Source organism: Gouania willdenowi, chromosome 3 (genome assembly GCF_900634775.1).
Source record: "Gouania willdenowi chromosome 3, fGouWil2.1, whole genome shotgun sequence".
NCBI lineage: Eukaryota > Metazoa > Chordata > Actinopteri > Blenniiformes > Gobiesocidae > Gouania > Gouania willdenowi.
In genome coordinates, this window is record NC_041046.1 from 40633269 (window position 1) to 40649942 (window position 16674).

Genomic DNA, 16674 nt, shown 5'->3' on the forward strand with positions numbered 1-16674 from the left:
CTCTTCTCCCGCCGCCGCTCTTGGTGCAGTCAAGTGTGCGTGCTGAACCAAGAGCGTGACGTCAAAATAAGCGTCAATAAAACAGTCACATAACCCCTATTGTTGTTTTTTTTCTCAATAAAGACATATTTTGTTTATTGACACATACAACATTCTTCAAACGATATCTCTGCACAATACTGACTCAGCAGATTCAGATAGAAAACGTCCGATGTGACGTACTTAAAATTACCACGCTCCTTTAAAGGTTCAACAAGCAAAAAATAATGACAGCATTTCATCAACAAATATTTTTAAGTAATAAATGTTTTTTTTTATAAATAGTGTACATCCAAATTAAAAAAATAATTAAATAATGCAACCCTTTTTCCATGCGGTTTGTGAATGTTTAACTTGGTTTGATGAGAAAAAGAATGAAAGCGTGGGAATAATCACTAAAATCTACACATTACAAATAACTCTCGTCCTTTTTCTCCTGATTACCCCCTATTGTTTAAGCAGAGTATGGAAGCACATACTGTACTTTGCTGTATTAAATTTTAATTCCCTTTTATTTGCATAGATTTTTTAGCTGATTTAGGATAAATCCTTACATCCCCATGGTCCAGTTTTTTCAACAGTTGTATCTTGATCATATGACTTTTGTTTCTTAAAGGGCCAACCACCTGGAGGACAAGATCACTCTGATCAAAGGCAGAATAGAGGACATCAAGCTTCCCGTGGAGAAAGTTGACATCATCATCTCAGAATGGATGGTTAGTCCATTTTTATTTACACACTTGTACAATTAAGTTTAGGTTATTGGGTATTTTTTTCACATCCACGACAAGGCTTTAGACACTCAGCGGTGGATTCACTGTATGTTCTAAGTGTGATTTAAACATGACTCCTCCACACGCTCTTCTGAATATCTAACCAGTAAGAACAGTCTTCCTTTCCCATGATGGCCATTTATCAGAGAGATTCTTATCTACGATACAAGCGGGCAAAGTTGACTGCACCGCTGAATTCATCCCTTATTCATGAGCATACTCATCCCCCCCCCCCCCCCACTCGCTCATCTATCGTGAAACTCCAGGGTCACGAGCTGGGGTCGCCAGGCACAGCCCTTCCGTCCTCTCACAGGGGAAATTGAAAGTTGGTGGCTGACGTGGCGGTGAAATGGTGAAAGATAGAGGGCGTAATCTCTGATGACACCGGCTCAGTGTGTGCTAATAAATCTAAAAAAACCTCCAGTCACTTCCCATCAGGGCAGCACCGGCACACATTCCTCACATTGACTGAGACTTCACTTCAAACGCTGCCCTCCAGTTTTCACGCATAAGAGGGAAATTGACATTTCCCAAAGAAACTGGATTTTTTTAGCACTCGATCAGCATTATAATACTTAGTCATGATGCTTTTTCTGTTGGGTAAGCGTAGACATTCTGGAGATGTTATTGCCACGGTTGAAATTACAGAAATATCAAATCAAGGTCAAAGCAGAATCTGGTTATAATTCATATCTAATAATAATTAAATAAAAATGTAATATTGTTAAAGTTAATACTATTTCACAAAAGGGATCCTCCACCATTTTTTCATATGTGGACTAAAACCTTTAAAATGTACTTATTAGAAGATCTATGCCTAACATAAATGCATTATTTCGCATCATGTTTGGTTTTTTTGTTTTACGAAAGAGGATAAAAACAGTTGTGACCCAAAAACAGTTCCAACAGTTACAACTCTGCAGTTTTGTAGGAGACAATGGCGCAGAGAAGAAGAGCAATGGGATGTTTACAGGCAAATGGCGTGGTGTGACATCATCAATCACATGATTTAAAGATGGTGGAACACAGGCTCTAAAATCAGGCTCTGGATCTTCTAATACGTACATTGGTTTTAGGCCAAACAGTGGAGGATCCCTTTAAGAAAAGTCTAATTTGACTTGTTTGATGCTTATTTTGTTTTAAGATTTTAGTCCAAAAATTTTAACTGAATTTGATTAAACATCTCAGTCTAAGTGACAATAGCTGCTGACCATGGACATTAGCCATCTCTCCTGTTTCTTCCAGAAGAATAATCTCAGAGGCCTTCAAGTGCTTCATTCTGTGGTTTCTGATTCACTACCATTTTAACAACATAACCTACTTCATACTTCTAATTTTGTTGGTTCTCTGGTACAACGTCAATGAAGTTTGATTGACGGTACAAAAAAAAACCCATGAAAAATCTATTTCTGATGATATAATACCAGAAAATAATTATATTATATACAATTTCACCATTATTGTTTCTGAGTTTTAACTAGCCCTCGTGTCATAAATAGACTAGATTGATGGTAATAGGCTTGAGATAGTAATACAATATTTTTTGGAAAAAAAAAAACAAAAAAAAAATTTTTTTTGGGTTAGGTGGAGGAATCTAGTTGGGTCAGGGTAACAAAGGGTTAGGGGTTAGGGTAACGAATGACACTTAATGACAGCCTCCATGACACCTTATTCATAGTAATGACAGCTTAATGTCGGCCTTATGTATGAAGCTTCAAGTAAAGTGTTACCGACTTTAACTCTGGACATACTGTACTTGCCTATTTACTCTGGGTCAGAGTTCTTCCACTCAATAGGAGATTGTGTGGATTTTTGTTTTTTAATCTGTTTTTTTTTAAAGGCAAGAGCTTGATTGTATTTAAAAAATGCCTTATATGTCAGAACGATATTGATAATAATGATAAACGATGGACGCGGCAAATTTTAGTGAAACTACTGTAGAAAGGCAATTCCAAATTGTGCTTCATGTAAATGACCTTGTATGCATTATTAGGAAGTGAGACGTTAATTAACTGACTATTAAGGATAAAAAGAAACAAAGGATTGTATCGCTAACACGGTGTGGATTAGTCGGACAGAGTAGGTGGATGTTGGTTACAGGAAGAATACACAGAAATGTGTGATGAATGCTGGGTTCCAACGGCCTAATGAGTGTCTACCACTGCCTACCGTGGCAGTGTTTGAGAGAATGCCTTCAGCAGCTCCGCTGTCATTTCATAACTCACACCATTGATCGGTTCTCTATCTCCCTCTGCACGCCAAAGAACAAACAGTCCGCAGCAGATAAGTGGCTAAAGGCGGAGTGGAAAGCTCCGTTTCCCATAGGCTGAGTAGGAACTCTCAGATTCATCACTAATGATGGGTCGACTCGCTGGAAAACGCTTAATGGTGTTGACATGCAGACTTATTCATAGATCATGGAGATGAAAAGGATGCGACCCAGACAAAAATTTAAGCGGGAGACATCATATGGTATATCGTCCTCTAGTTTGAACCCTAGAACAATTAAAATGCTGGCCTAAGTAGTATGAGTTAACCAACATTATTATCCCCCAACGCAAAGTGAGCTCCGTCTGTCCGTGCATCCGTCCATCCGAGTTAAAGGGGACAGCTTTTCTCTGAAACGTTTAAGATACAATGACCAAATTTGGTTTGTGGCTTCAGGGTATCAATACCTTGATGGAGTTCGAAAATGACAAATGCACAATCATTTTTTTTGGAGTTATTACCCTTGTTAATGTTTTTTACTCTGTTCAAGGTATCTTCAAAAGGGGACAGCTTTTCTTTGAAACCATTTAAGATAGTTAGTGGTTTTATATTCTGATGTGACGGGGGATGTTGATGACTAGGGATGCACCACCGAAATGAAAATTTGTGGCCGAAGCCAAATGAAATATAAACGCTTGTTTTTCACTATTTTTTTTGATAGTGTATAAATAGCCTAGAATACATTTTTAGACATGTTTTTTTAAAGAAAGTAAATGTTTACTGAATATTATGACTTTTTTTAAAAAATATTCCAGTAGCCTTAGCTTTTCAAAAAAAGCACAATAAAGCTTTTCATTTATATTAGCCCTTCAAATAAAACAAAACATGCATTCCAAAAAAATAAAACTAAAGTGCATTACGGCTAAAACAAACACTGTGGTTTTATATAGAATATATATTATACTTTATTGCCATATATGTAAATACAAACTGCACTACTTTTTTTTGCTACCGATTGTGTTGGGAGTCACTGCTTTAAGCCCCGGCCATTGTTTACACACATCTGCTGTTAGCACTCCGTGCTAATGCTACACCAGCCTATAGAGCGAGACCCGGTGTAGTGTAAGGAGGAAACAATGAGGATATTTAGGGATTCGTGGCTCACAGCGCTAACAACAGACTCGATTGCGGAATTGGACGGCTTCCAACTTTTTCCGCGGCGAAGGACGACGGAGAGTGGTAAGCGGAAAGGGGAATCTGGCTGTGTTTGTGTACGGAAAGGAGGAGCTGTTGCTCTGCTTCTGCAGCAACGCGCACACACTTTTCCAACTCAAAATCACTGCACGTTGTTTGATCACATTGCATCACACGCTACTATTCGGCCTTGCTTCTAACTCACTAAACCGAAGGCCGAATCTTGCTTTTTTTTTGCAATATTCGGCCGAATATATTCGGTGGCGGAATATTCGGTGCATCCCTATTGATGACTGTTTTCTTGTTTATTTATCTTTTGTTTTTGTTTTTCTATTTAGTATTGGGTTAGTTACTTTCAGTGTTATCCATCTGTTTTCTGTGTGTTTAGGTTCCCTTCTGGGTTTACAGCCACTCCCTGTCTCGTCAGTATGTTTACTATTGTTTGGTTAAAAAGCAGGTGGGACGATATCTCGTGCTACCACAAAATGTCGACACGCTAACATTGTTGAAAAACATGTCCATATCTTAAATCTGGGCTGTGTTTGATGTTTCAAAAAACTTGTTATGCATGAAATTCATGCACAGAGATAAACATTTGTTTTCAAGAATCTCATAATGACATGATTTGGGTTTAATTTTAGACTGGCATGAATTGTCACTTTCTGTTTTTGTGCTCCATTTGTAGTGTCATTTGTTGTACAAAAAAGGGTGTTATATTAGTTGAAAAGGTCATACCCAGAGTATATGTAAGTATGCCCATGAGTTAAAGTTAAATAAGTGTGGGTATAATTATCCAATCAGTGTTTTTTTTTCGTTATTTAAAATGTGCTCTCGTGACGTGAACCCATTATCGTTTCATAAACTCTTACTATCGTCCCACCCCTTGTAAGATAGAATATTTGTGACATGGATATCTTAACAAAAATATTATTTATCTATTCTACACAAATACTACTCCATGCATTTTTTCTGTTAATTTTGTACGATATAATGTAATTGTTACTTTATCTCTTTAATAGCTGTCAGTTAACAATGACTGAACTAGTAATATTATCCTCATATGAACCTCTTTTCCACATTTAGGAAAGGGGGGGAGACAATAAATAATGGGATTAGTTGTTTAATGTATTATCTTGAACTGGCAGATCAATTAAAAGTTTCTCATTGCAAAGTAAAAACAACCAGGAAATGGAGTAAAAAGTCGATTAAAAAGCAGTTTGGAAAACTTCACTGGGAGTGAATAATATTGTGTAAGCGTTGCTAGTTTTTCTCGCCGAAAGGACCCTGAACAAAGAAAGTGTCAAGACCTTGGTGCGTTTATATGGTTATACATAACCTTCTGCCCAAAAGAACGTGTCTACCAAACAGTGTTGTGCATAGAAACTTGTATTTATGAGCAGGAAGCTCTAAAAAAAAGTCCAAATGGGAGTTCAGAGTAAATGCAGCCCCTCCTCTTTAGCCTCATTATCAGTGCTGGGGGGGAGTCATCAGTCATCCTGTCTTTCAGTCTGACTGATTGTCAGTCACACACACACAGTGACTGAGATGCACGCACACATCAACAGTACCAGTAATGGTATTAATGAGGATTAATCAACTCCTTTTGATTCTCAGGGACCTTCAAGGGCTTCTTAGGGCCTGTTTACACGTGTTTTTCATGTGAAAGTCAAAAGTTTTGTTATGTTTTTGGCTGTCCGTTTACACGGCAACATCGTTTTGGTGCTCGAAAACTGAACTTTTTTAAAAAACGGGCTCCAGAGTGGAAGTTTTTGAAAATGCTTCTCCCTCCGTCTCCGTGTTAACATTGAAACGACACTTTCTGTGTCACGGGCATGTTCACTGAGGATGCAGAGCCTCAGAATGAGGAAGACTGTTCATGTGCATCACTCTTTGGCATCAGACTGAACTTCCCCAACAAGGTCTAGATTTACTTCACCATCACTTGTATCAGTGGAGATGTATTTCATGCCTCCAACAGATTCTGACAACAATTGTAGTGCTGCACTCCTACGTAGAGATATTTGCCTGAACCCGGGGTCGGGCTTCATTTCTATCACTTTAACACAAACTCAGCTCAGACGCTGCTCTGTAAGTGAACGGTTATGCATGTTTCAGTTAGTGCGAGAATGACACACACATGTTTGATGAGGAGGTGAATGGAGGCTGTCCTCTATGGCGTGAGATTTGTCTAAAAAATATTCACAAACAGATCCACAACATGTGTTTTTTAGATTTTCACATGCGTTTTTCAGATCCACAAATACAGCCACGATTTTCACATGTATTTTTTTTTACAATTTCACATGTGTTTTTAAAGGGCTTGTATTAAAAAATGAAAAAATTATAAAAATCTATTTAATCAATGTAAACATTCTGGTTTCAATGATCAATTGCACTAAAACTGTTTTAGAAGGTGTCCTATTTTATTTCCTCCTGTCGTACTTGAGGTGCAGCTTGAAAAGTTTATTGGTATGGTGTCTGAATGTGTGTGGTGAGGATAATAAGTTTAATTACGATACACCATCATTTATTTGGCCAAACTGGTGCACTGGGGACCTATGCCATTTTTAATTTGTGTTATATAAAATATAGCATCGCATACATCAAGAGAAGTGTCATCAAACACATTTTTACCAATAAAAATCCATTAAGATTATGATGAAATGTATTTGTTAAATTAAGTGTTGTACTATGATCAGCAGGAGACAAGTGAAGGCTGCAGTGATTGTGACGTTATTAGATATTCTTGTGTCGGTAAATGGAATCTTCAGCAGATACTTCATTACTGCCCCCTAGTGGATGGTGTGTGTGTGTCTGTGTATGTGTGTGTGTATTTGAGCAAAACTGCGTTACGTTTGTCTCAAAAATCAATTCACACACGAGCCGATCCACAAATGCACTTTGCTCAATCCACATGATAATTCATGATGAATACAAACACATGAATGAGAAAATTGAATGTAAATTGTGGATGTATTTGTGGATCTGAAAAACATGTGAAAATCTAAAAAACACAAGTGAAAATCTGAAAAACACAAGTGATAACCTCAAAAATACATGAAAATTGTAAATATGTTTGTGGATTTGAAAAACACGTGAATATTGGGGATCCATTTGTGAATATGTTTGAGACAAATCTCTCCCCATAGTCCTCTGGTACATGAATAAATGTTATAAAATGCATAAAGGACCCTTTGTGGAGCTGTGACATATGTAGAGGCAGGATTGGGCCTTATTCTGACGGCTATGGGCAGCGTCGAGTCTAATTTCTTCTATTTTTGTAGGTCAGATTAAAGCACTGCTCATGTTCAAAGGAAGTTTGTCTGCCTTTGCTCTTATTTTTGTTCATTGCAAAACCACAACGCCATCTATTGCAGTCGTTTTTTTATGTTTTCAGCGGTCTCATGTAAACAGAGATTGTTTTGAAAACGTTGCCGTGTGAATGCAAAACTTTTTGGAAACACAAGCAAAACTTTGTGTAAACAGGGCCTTAATGCGGTTTCTAGTTTACTACTACTTAACTACTGCAGGTTTTTGCATGGAGGGATTCATAGTACAAGTGGTTTTACATGTTTTTTTAGCTATTTTTTATACTTTCTAAAACTTGCTCATTAATAAATTTATGCTGTTAAATAGAACGTCTGCTTTTGTATTGATGGGATTGGCGGTTTTAATTTTGTCTTACCTCTGGTAAAATGTCAATAAAGTTTGATTGATGGATGCATTTTTTTCTGATGATGCATCCTGCCAACAAATCATTGGGAGTTAAAAAGTGAAAGCCATTATGTAGTAAAAACATAATACTCTACATTCACCCAAAATCCAATGAGGCATTTATTTTGAAGGAGAACACTCAGCACACCACACTCAGTGTATCAATGATGGACAAATCCACATCAAGCCAAACCCATCATGCTACATTGCTCAGATGACTTTGTCCTTATGTGTAAGAGCAGCTTTTTGCTTCCATTTAAACTCCTAATGGTACTATACTTTCTCGGACAAATATCGCGACAAATACCAGCTCACTTACTTTTTTTTCAGTATTATAGTGCTTTTTGTGAGTTTGCGGTAATAATTTAGCTGACAAATGCTCATAAGATGGTTTTTAAAAGGATACTCGATCCAAATTACAAAGACAGCTCAACTGAAAGATTGTTATATGGAAGCTTTACAATTAGGAATGAGAGGCGATCTAGAAGCTGCTGATGCAATAAAGATCATGTTAAACACACTTGTGGAGGTCGACGTGTTTGACAAACTGTGTCTTCATGATTACTCAAGAAAGTTCTCCATCTTCATAACTCACACTGGTTTGATGAGGGTAAAGGCATCCAATGGTTGCCATGGTAGCGTAGACTTCTCTTTTAATCATGTAAACACATTGAAATGCCTTGTGTATGAAACGCACTATACAAATATATTTGCTTTGTCTTTACCGTTAAGTGCAAACTCAAAATCTGTCCACTGTAATGTTCCTGGACTTCTTAGAAATTACGTCAAAACATCAAAGTAACTTGACGACATGTAAATTAGTGGTAAGATGTTGGATTGAAGTCCTTTTTTTTCCATAAACTTTCTGTGGGAGTTGAAATATGAAGATATGCGAATGCTGATTGGCTGAAATCTCCAAAATGGCGATGCCCACATATATCACACATTACATGTTTTTCACATTATGAGTATTACATATATTTAAAGCTAAAAGTTGATGTTACTAATTCTAAAAACATTTCGGACACAGATTTGTTACAAAGCTTTATTAATCAGTTTTTATCATCACGGTCTTATTTTTACCACCTGTGGAATATTTCTAGAATACACGCTGTTTAAACTTTTAAAGACACAGTAACAATTTTACATGCTTTTATCTCTTCTCGTTTAGATTAATGTAACAGCCTTTTTACCTGCATGAACCAAAATTCTATAAATCGAACGCAAATTGTCCAGAACTCAGCTGCCAGGCTTTTAACAAGAAACACAAAATGTGACCATATTACCCGTTGTAGCATTATTTTTACACTGACTCCCAGTGTGTTTTAGGATTGATTTTAAGATTTTATTGATAACTTTTATGGTCCTAAATGGCCTTGCCACGACTTACCGCACAGAACTTTTCGTACCATATACACCAACATGTACCTTAAAGGTCCTTGGGCAAAGGTCTGCTTTTCAGTCCGGGCCCCAACACTCTGGAAGAATGTCTATGGAGATCAGATCTGCTGACTCTGACAAATTTTCTTTAATAGTGAGTCGATGATCTCTCTTCAACTAACAGGTCAACTACTGTCTGCATACACAATCAAAACACAAGGGAGGCGGGCCCGACTGACCGTTTGTTGATTTTGATGCTGTGGCACTTGTGGCCACTAGGGGGCGCTTGACGTGAAAGTTACAGGTCTAGCGCCCCTAGTGGCCAAAAATTACACAGCGTTGCTTTCATTTACCATAACATCACACAATCATGGCAGCGGAACTAACTACGACATGGTTGCAGCGAGACTGCAGATGCGCTCCTTGCTTATAGCAACTTTTAACAACACGAGGAAATAAACAACAAAGATTGTTCTTAATGGTTTTTATTTTTTATATTTTTGTTTTATAGATCTCTGGCTATCATCTTGTTTGTTTTGAGTGATTTTTGTCTGTTTTTGTGTGTGTATTTTACTGTCATTTTGTGTATTTTTGTGTGTTTTCTTTGGGGGCTGCGAGTTTCACGTCTGCACTAGACACTGGAAAAATTGACCCTAACCCTATGTAATTGATGTGACTTTTTCTCTCCCAATTGTGTTTTAATTTCAAATGGCATTAAAAACTCTTGAATTTAATTTGACTGAAGCTGTAGGAACCCTGAAGTAACTTCTAACTTGTTTTTATGTTTCCTAAACTGTTTTAATCTTTGGCCAAGACTCTATACCTTTTATTTTCTAATGTATAGCTGCCTTTGGAAAGCACTTTGTAACGTGCTCTATAAATCAAGTTTATTATTATTATCAATGTTTATGTTGAACATAAAGAAGGCTTCTCAGGCAACAAATGTAACATGTTTTATAACGTGTTTTTCCAACCAGTGCTGGTAGATTCTACCAGTTTAACTTCAAACTGTGCCTTCTTAATGTTTCTTTGTTCTTTCACCACTAAACTAGGTTTAGGAGTTATTATATAACAGTAATGTATTCATGTCCTCCACTGAAACTAGCAGCTCCACAACGTAAGAGCTGACACGCTAATATCTATTACAGCAAAGCGTGTGTGAAATGTTTATGCTAATTCGGTGTCGTCCCAGCGTAGCAGAGGCTTGCTGACGTAGAGCCGCAGCCTTCAGCCTTCACTGAGTTTGTAGCTGTTCCCATCCATTCAGCGGCACACGCCGTCAAGCATGTGTGCAATCTCCCTTTATTTTGCCTCGGCCCCTCCTGGGGCTGGAAGTGATGATGATCTGCAGTAATTGAGGAAGCCGTGGCTTGAATGCAGAAATAGAGGGAGGCTGTATCAGGGGAGGGGGGGAGAGCGTAAACTGCTGATGCAGATTTTTTTGTACCAGAATGCCTCTTGGTACCTGTAATTGACAGCTGCTCAGTCTCCCATTGGTTGACACGCACACAAATTTGTAGAGCGGCAAGTTGTATTTTTAGTTTGCCTCCAGCATTTAAAAGACAAGGAAGCATTACAACAGTTAATTGGCTTCCCCCCCCCCCCCTTACTTTGCAAATAGTAGCGTATCAGCTGATTATGACAACGAAAAAAAACCCCAAAAGTTGTGAACAGAACTAACACAGACACCCGTGTGTTTGCCAGTGTGCATCAGGGCGTATGCAGATGTGTATGCAACTTCAGGCCACTCAGGGGAATGTGCTTTATATGCTAATGTTGTTAATGTGCATAAGCTGCTGTGGCCCATTCTCATTAGGTTTTCATTAGTTCTTTTTTATGGAAAAGCACAGTGACTATACTGCAGTGCCTGGCAGCACCTCTGCCTGTCGTGTCACTGAGGCCTGCAGACGCACCAATCGATGGGTGGGAACCTTATCGAAAAGCTTGGGAGTCGCTCTGACATTGAGATTTAATCTTGTTTACTTTTAGGTGAGTAAATTAAGATAAAGTGAGTGTAAAGGGAGGGAATGGAAAGTTTATACCTTAGTATCACAACATAGACAGATTGAGCACTATTTAAAGATGCTGGACACTTTGTATCAGATACAGCCAGTGTTGGCCTCATAGATCAATAAATGGAAAATATGTAAAATGTTGAAAATGCTGCTTAAAAGTTTGTTTTTATCTCCACCGTAAACATTTGTTGACTTTTTTGCGCACTGCATTGCGGGCTGTGTTGTCCCGTAGTGTTGTAATCAAGACCATACGATCCAAAACTTTTGGAAGTCGAGACCAAGTCAAGACCAAGACGAGCCAAGACCATAAAAAACTATTTTACAAATCATGACAAGGTTGAACAGTTTAAAATAATTCTCTCTAAAATTTTAGTTTCCTTTTGAATACATATGACAGACAAAAACAAGGTGTCTACAACCTTTTCAAAGCACAACATTAAACATATCAAACCCTGACAATTTTTAAAACTAAATTCTTACAAAAAACTAACACTTAATGTTTGAAGGCAAATTACTACATGAATGAATCTGGAATATTTAAACTCAACATCCCACAATGCAAGCTCAAAACAATTGAGCAAATTATCTTTAATTTATCAATCTATGTGGCCCACACTATGGATTTAACTGTTTTTTTGTGTCAAGCAGCTTTAAATGTGTTTATTTCCTGCACATTTTGACTCACTCGTGCAGATTCATAAACAGTATTTGTAAGGAATAAACAAGTTTTTACTGGTATTTAAATAAAAACTTTAGATTAGGAATTCTTTATTATTAATAATAATAATAATAATAGTAATACTACTAATGGCTTAGATTTATAGATTGCTTTTTTTCAAGGAGACTCAAAGCGTGTACAGAAACTATTAAAGCATGTCTGTGATTGTTCATCACACTGTTTTCCTGTGATGGCCTGGCAACCTGTCAAGGATGTTCCTATAGACCACATGTGTCAAACTCATGGCCCGGTGGCTAAATCGGCCCTTCAGAGCATCCGATCCAACCCGCAGGGAAGTGAAAATTACAGAGAAACGATGAAGCTTTGTGTAAATTATTCAGTTGTAAATTGATTAAAGAACTCATTTTTCCAAAATTCTGCAATTTTTCCTCAAATTATTACACAAAATCTCCCCAAATTAAATACATTTTGGTCAAAAAAATAAATAAATCAAAGGACGTTTAAGTATCTGTCACTTATTGCTGAGATATTGTTGACGCCTTGACTGTAAGTGCAAACTTGAAAACAATAATGTTGACAGTGGTCTAGGTTACATGATGACCTTGAGTCTTGGCTGGAGTCCGTGCGGCCATTCTGGATGATGTCGTCATTGCGGTAAATCGCAATGTTTACAAGAAAGAGGAATTATCTATATCAGAATTAAAATTGGAATAAACCAGCCACCTAATTCAGAATTAAGTTTAATTCAGAATTAAATTAGCATTAGGAATTAAGTGTTTACAAGGTTGGTTTAAAGAAGAATGAACTTTTATTCTGCTTTAAAGAGGAAATAAAGCTCCCATGTTTAACTAGGAGATTCCCATTGACATTAAACGCTTCTTTTAAAAAGTCCAGCCAAGAAGTTCAACACAGTTACAACACACAAACAAAATGAAAACAAATGTAAAATATAATGAAGAATCAATGCTTATGAAAAACAAGTCACATTATTGAGGCAGACTCAATGCTATTAGTTTGGTTTTAAACGCATGTAAGAATGAGAACTCAGACAGTTTCCGGTGTCTTTGCAACATGTTTGAAGCCAAAAAAGCTGAGTAGACAAAGGCTTTCTTTCCTGCCTCTGTGCAGGCATAAGGAACAGAGAGTAACTGCTGATCATTTGATGGTAAAGAGTAATAGTCAACACTTCTCTGTGTGATTAAAGTACAAATGTATGGAGGCAGTAATCCAAGCATGGCCTTGTAAATAATAGTGTACCAATGCCCCTGCCTCTGAGTGGACAGAGAAGGCCATCCCACTCATGAGTTTAGTTCACGGTGTTGCGTCAAAGCTCTGCAGTTGGTAATAAAACTCTGAGAAGCATAATAAACAGTATCAACCATTTAAAGACATGAAGAAGAAGCATTCTCCTTAATCAGAATATAAACCGCACACCCCGCACACTACAGTCTTTGAGCTTTACAACAGTGTCAAACATTCTGATTGGTCAAAGCATTGCTGAACTAGATCCATGCGTAACGGCATCAAAAAGTGGAACCAAAAATAGCATTACGCATGGTGCTGCAAAGACCTGAATAAAAATGGACATGTGTTTATTTCAAGCCAAATTGCAACATCTAGTGGTCAAACATAAGACTAATAATGATTGGAATCAAATTGACTGACTTATTACAGTTGCAAACTTGTGGAAAACTTTGGGCACAGTTGTGGCAAAGTGGCCTTCTGCCTGAACTTTTTTTTGTACAAAAACATGTGTATCTTATTGTTTATTATTATCACCAGAATTGCTGCAGTTGATGTCCATACATTAGTTCAATTGATTCTGCTTTTTTAGCCTTCGCTATAGAGAATTGTCTTTATATTTAATGTAAATCTCTAGTTTTTTTTTTTTGGGGCGTACTACAGTTTTCTTAAAACATGATTTATTGTCACCCAGTATCATATATTTACAGGTTCCTACTTCAATCTGGACAAAGATTAGTTTATTTTTAACTAATTTATATTTGTTATGTGATTTTTAGCGAAAAGTGGCTGGGGCTTGAGAGGTTAACAGAACAAAGAGATGTCATCTTCAGAATGTCCCCCAAATGTTCTTCAGTTATTTAAGAGTGAAACTAAAGCTTCAAACCTGTCGTGACTTCTCAGATCATTACGATCTCGAAGTTTATATTGTGCGGTTGGTTTTATTTGTTTTAGAGCTTTCAGTGTTTGTGACCGTTAACATTGCAGGTGTGTAAATTATGGGGATGTGTTGTGGGGACATCGATGAAGGGAAGGGGGGTGGGAGGGTGTGGGCACAGTAATCCTGGACTGGTGTTGATGGTTAAAGTAAGGGTGTGACTCTGATTTCCTCTTTCCTTCAAGTGAATCAGTGTGCCGTGAAATTGGGCTCTAAATTACGAGGCCGGTGTTGTGGGGATGAGTGCTGCGCTGATAAGGACACTGAGTAGACCACAACAGTCAGCAGCACTCAGACCATCCACGGGCCCTGACTTTGGTTTCAGACCAGTCCAGTGTTTATAAACCCAGGGGATGTTTCCCTTATCTCTTTGTGGAGGTTGAGACAGTTGTATCGGCTTCATCGTTGTCATCTTTATCAGCCCCGGCCCCTGACAGAGATGGCGACGATTTGGGTTTTCAGTTATAAATCAGAACCTTGTCGTGTGTTTGGCGAGCTTTGCTGCTCTCGCTCTGATAAGTGCTTGTCTTTATTTGAATAATACGCTTCTTATCTGGGTGAGCTACTGTTCCGCAGGCCCCTGCATTCCCTCAATATTGCTCTCACCCTCCTTTCCACTTTGTCTTTAATCATACACCATATCCCATATACATCCCCTCATTCAGCCTTTATCTGCTGCGTTGGCCCTCACCTCACCTTGTCCCTCTGTCCTCCCACGAGAGAGAAAGTAAAGATACGGGAAGCCAAAATAACCCGGAACGCTGTCTGTCCTGTGCACAGCTGGAAGTATCTTTCACTGATTCCTTCTGTTCTTGTTAGTGATGCAGAACAATCAATGCCAAAGGGAAATATTTGCCTTGTTAGAGCCGGATATGTAACAATGACCCAAAATTTAACAAGATACAAACTATTATAAAGAAAAATGTAGTTTAAAAAATGTAAAAAAACCCAAAATGTTACAGCTGGTCAATAATGTAACAAGATGTTGAGCCTCAAACGTGAACAGTTTTGTTCAAGATGTCAAAACTTGTTTTTACAAGTTGTTTTTAGATTTTTACATTACCAAAATGTTACAAGTTGTTACATTTAAGTTATTTCAATTCGGGTCTTGTTACATTTCAGATCATTGTTACATTTCGGGCTCTAACATGCCTCGTCATACTATTTTCTCTTCTTATATTTTAATTCACTTTGATTTACAAAATAAAGAAATAGATAAATCATGTCTTGTCTCTAACTTGAATGGATCGTTCACCTTACTGTAATCTAAATAAATTATCCGTTGAAACCGTAGTTTTTCTTAAAAGCGATATATTGACTAGGGCTGGGCGATAACGACCAAAACTCATATCTCAATATTTTTTTACTCAAAATGACTATATGCATTATAAATCTTGATATTTTTAATTTAATTAAAGTCAGCCCAGAAAAACAATTCTGCATTGGATTGAAGAAACACCATCTGCATTAATGGTGCAACTTGATCACATTCTCCAGAGTTAAATTTTCTGCACAATATGTGCCACTTTTGGCTCTTTCTCCTATAAGGGACAGCACGTGTGAGTGAGTTTTGGATTGTGGCTTGTTTAGAGGTAGGTATGGGTTCAGAAAAGATGCACTCAGCAATTCATCTGACAATTAGCAAAAGCAGCGACCACTAAAACGCATATTTTAAGACAAAATAGGCCATAAAATATCATGTAATTTTTTATATCACCAAAATAGAAAACTCAATATATCTTGAATCTCAATATATTGCCCAGAATTCATGCAAAAACAAAGGAATAAAGATGTAGCAATACACTCAGTTGAGTATTTAGTCAACAAAAGCCATGTTAAATTTAATTAACTAAAACTCAAATAGCACTAAAAAGAAAAAAATAATTGGTTAAAAAAAAAGACTAAAATGACTGAAACGAAGGCAAAGTCAAAGGTTGTGGTCAAAACAATCACTGATTGTGTCCTTTAAATTCTAATGTATAAATAGTAATTGGTATTTCTTGTGCCTGAGGCAGTTAGTCCTGTTGTTGAAACGTAAAAGGACTTTCATGGGTCGTCAGTTACAGTGAAACATCCAACAACTGATTTCCCTCCACCTTTTTATGCCCTCCTATATGTCTGATTTCCCCCCCAAATATTATATACACACACATACATACTGTACATACACACACACAGCTTGTTGCAGCATCGACTGTTGTGATTGGCTGAGCCTCTGGGCCTGTGGGGTGGGGAATAGAAAAAGCCATTCGTCAGCAGTATCTGCCACTCATGTTGAGACCAACAAGATGTGGCGAAAACTCAATTTCAGCATTAATGGAATAATACCACGGTTAATGTGTCGTCTACTGGAGCAGAACACGAGGTCGGCCCAGGGTCAAACCAAACTCTGGGATTGTTGGCGGTAGACCACGTGAATGCAGCTTGTGAATGACTCCTATTTACACACTTATATACTGTAGGATATAAAAAACATCAAGTTCCTCTTACTCC

General features: G+C 37.6%; 1 protein-coding gene across 1 annotated transcript in view; it reads left to right on the plus strand.

Annotated features, from left to right (window-relative positions):
* Nucleotides 1–16674, plus strand: part of LOC114457054 (protein arginine N-methyltransferase 3-like) — a 76688-nt gene that overhangs the window by 18619 nt on the left and 41395 nt on the right. The window contains exon 10 of the mRNA XM_028439091.1: nt 656–755. Coding sequence (XP_028294892.1) covers nt 656–755 — 100 coding nt within the window. The remainder of the gene's footprint in view (nt 1–655; nt 756–16674) is intronic.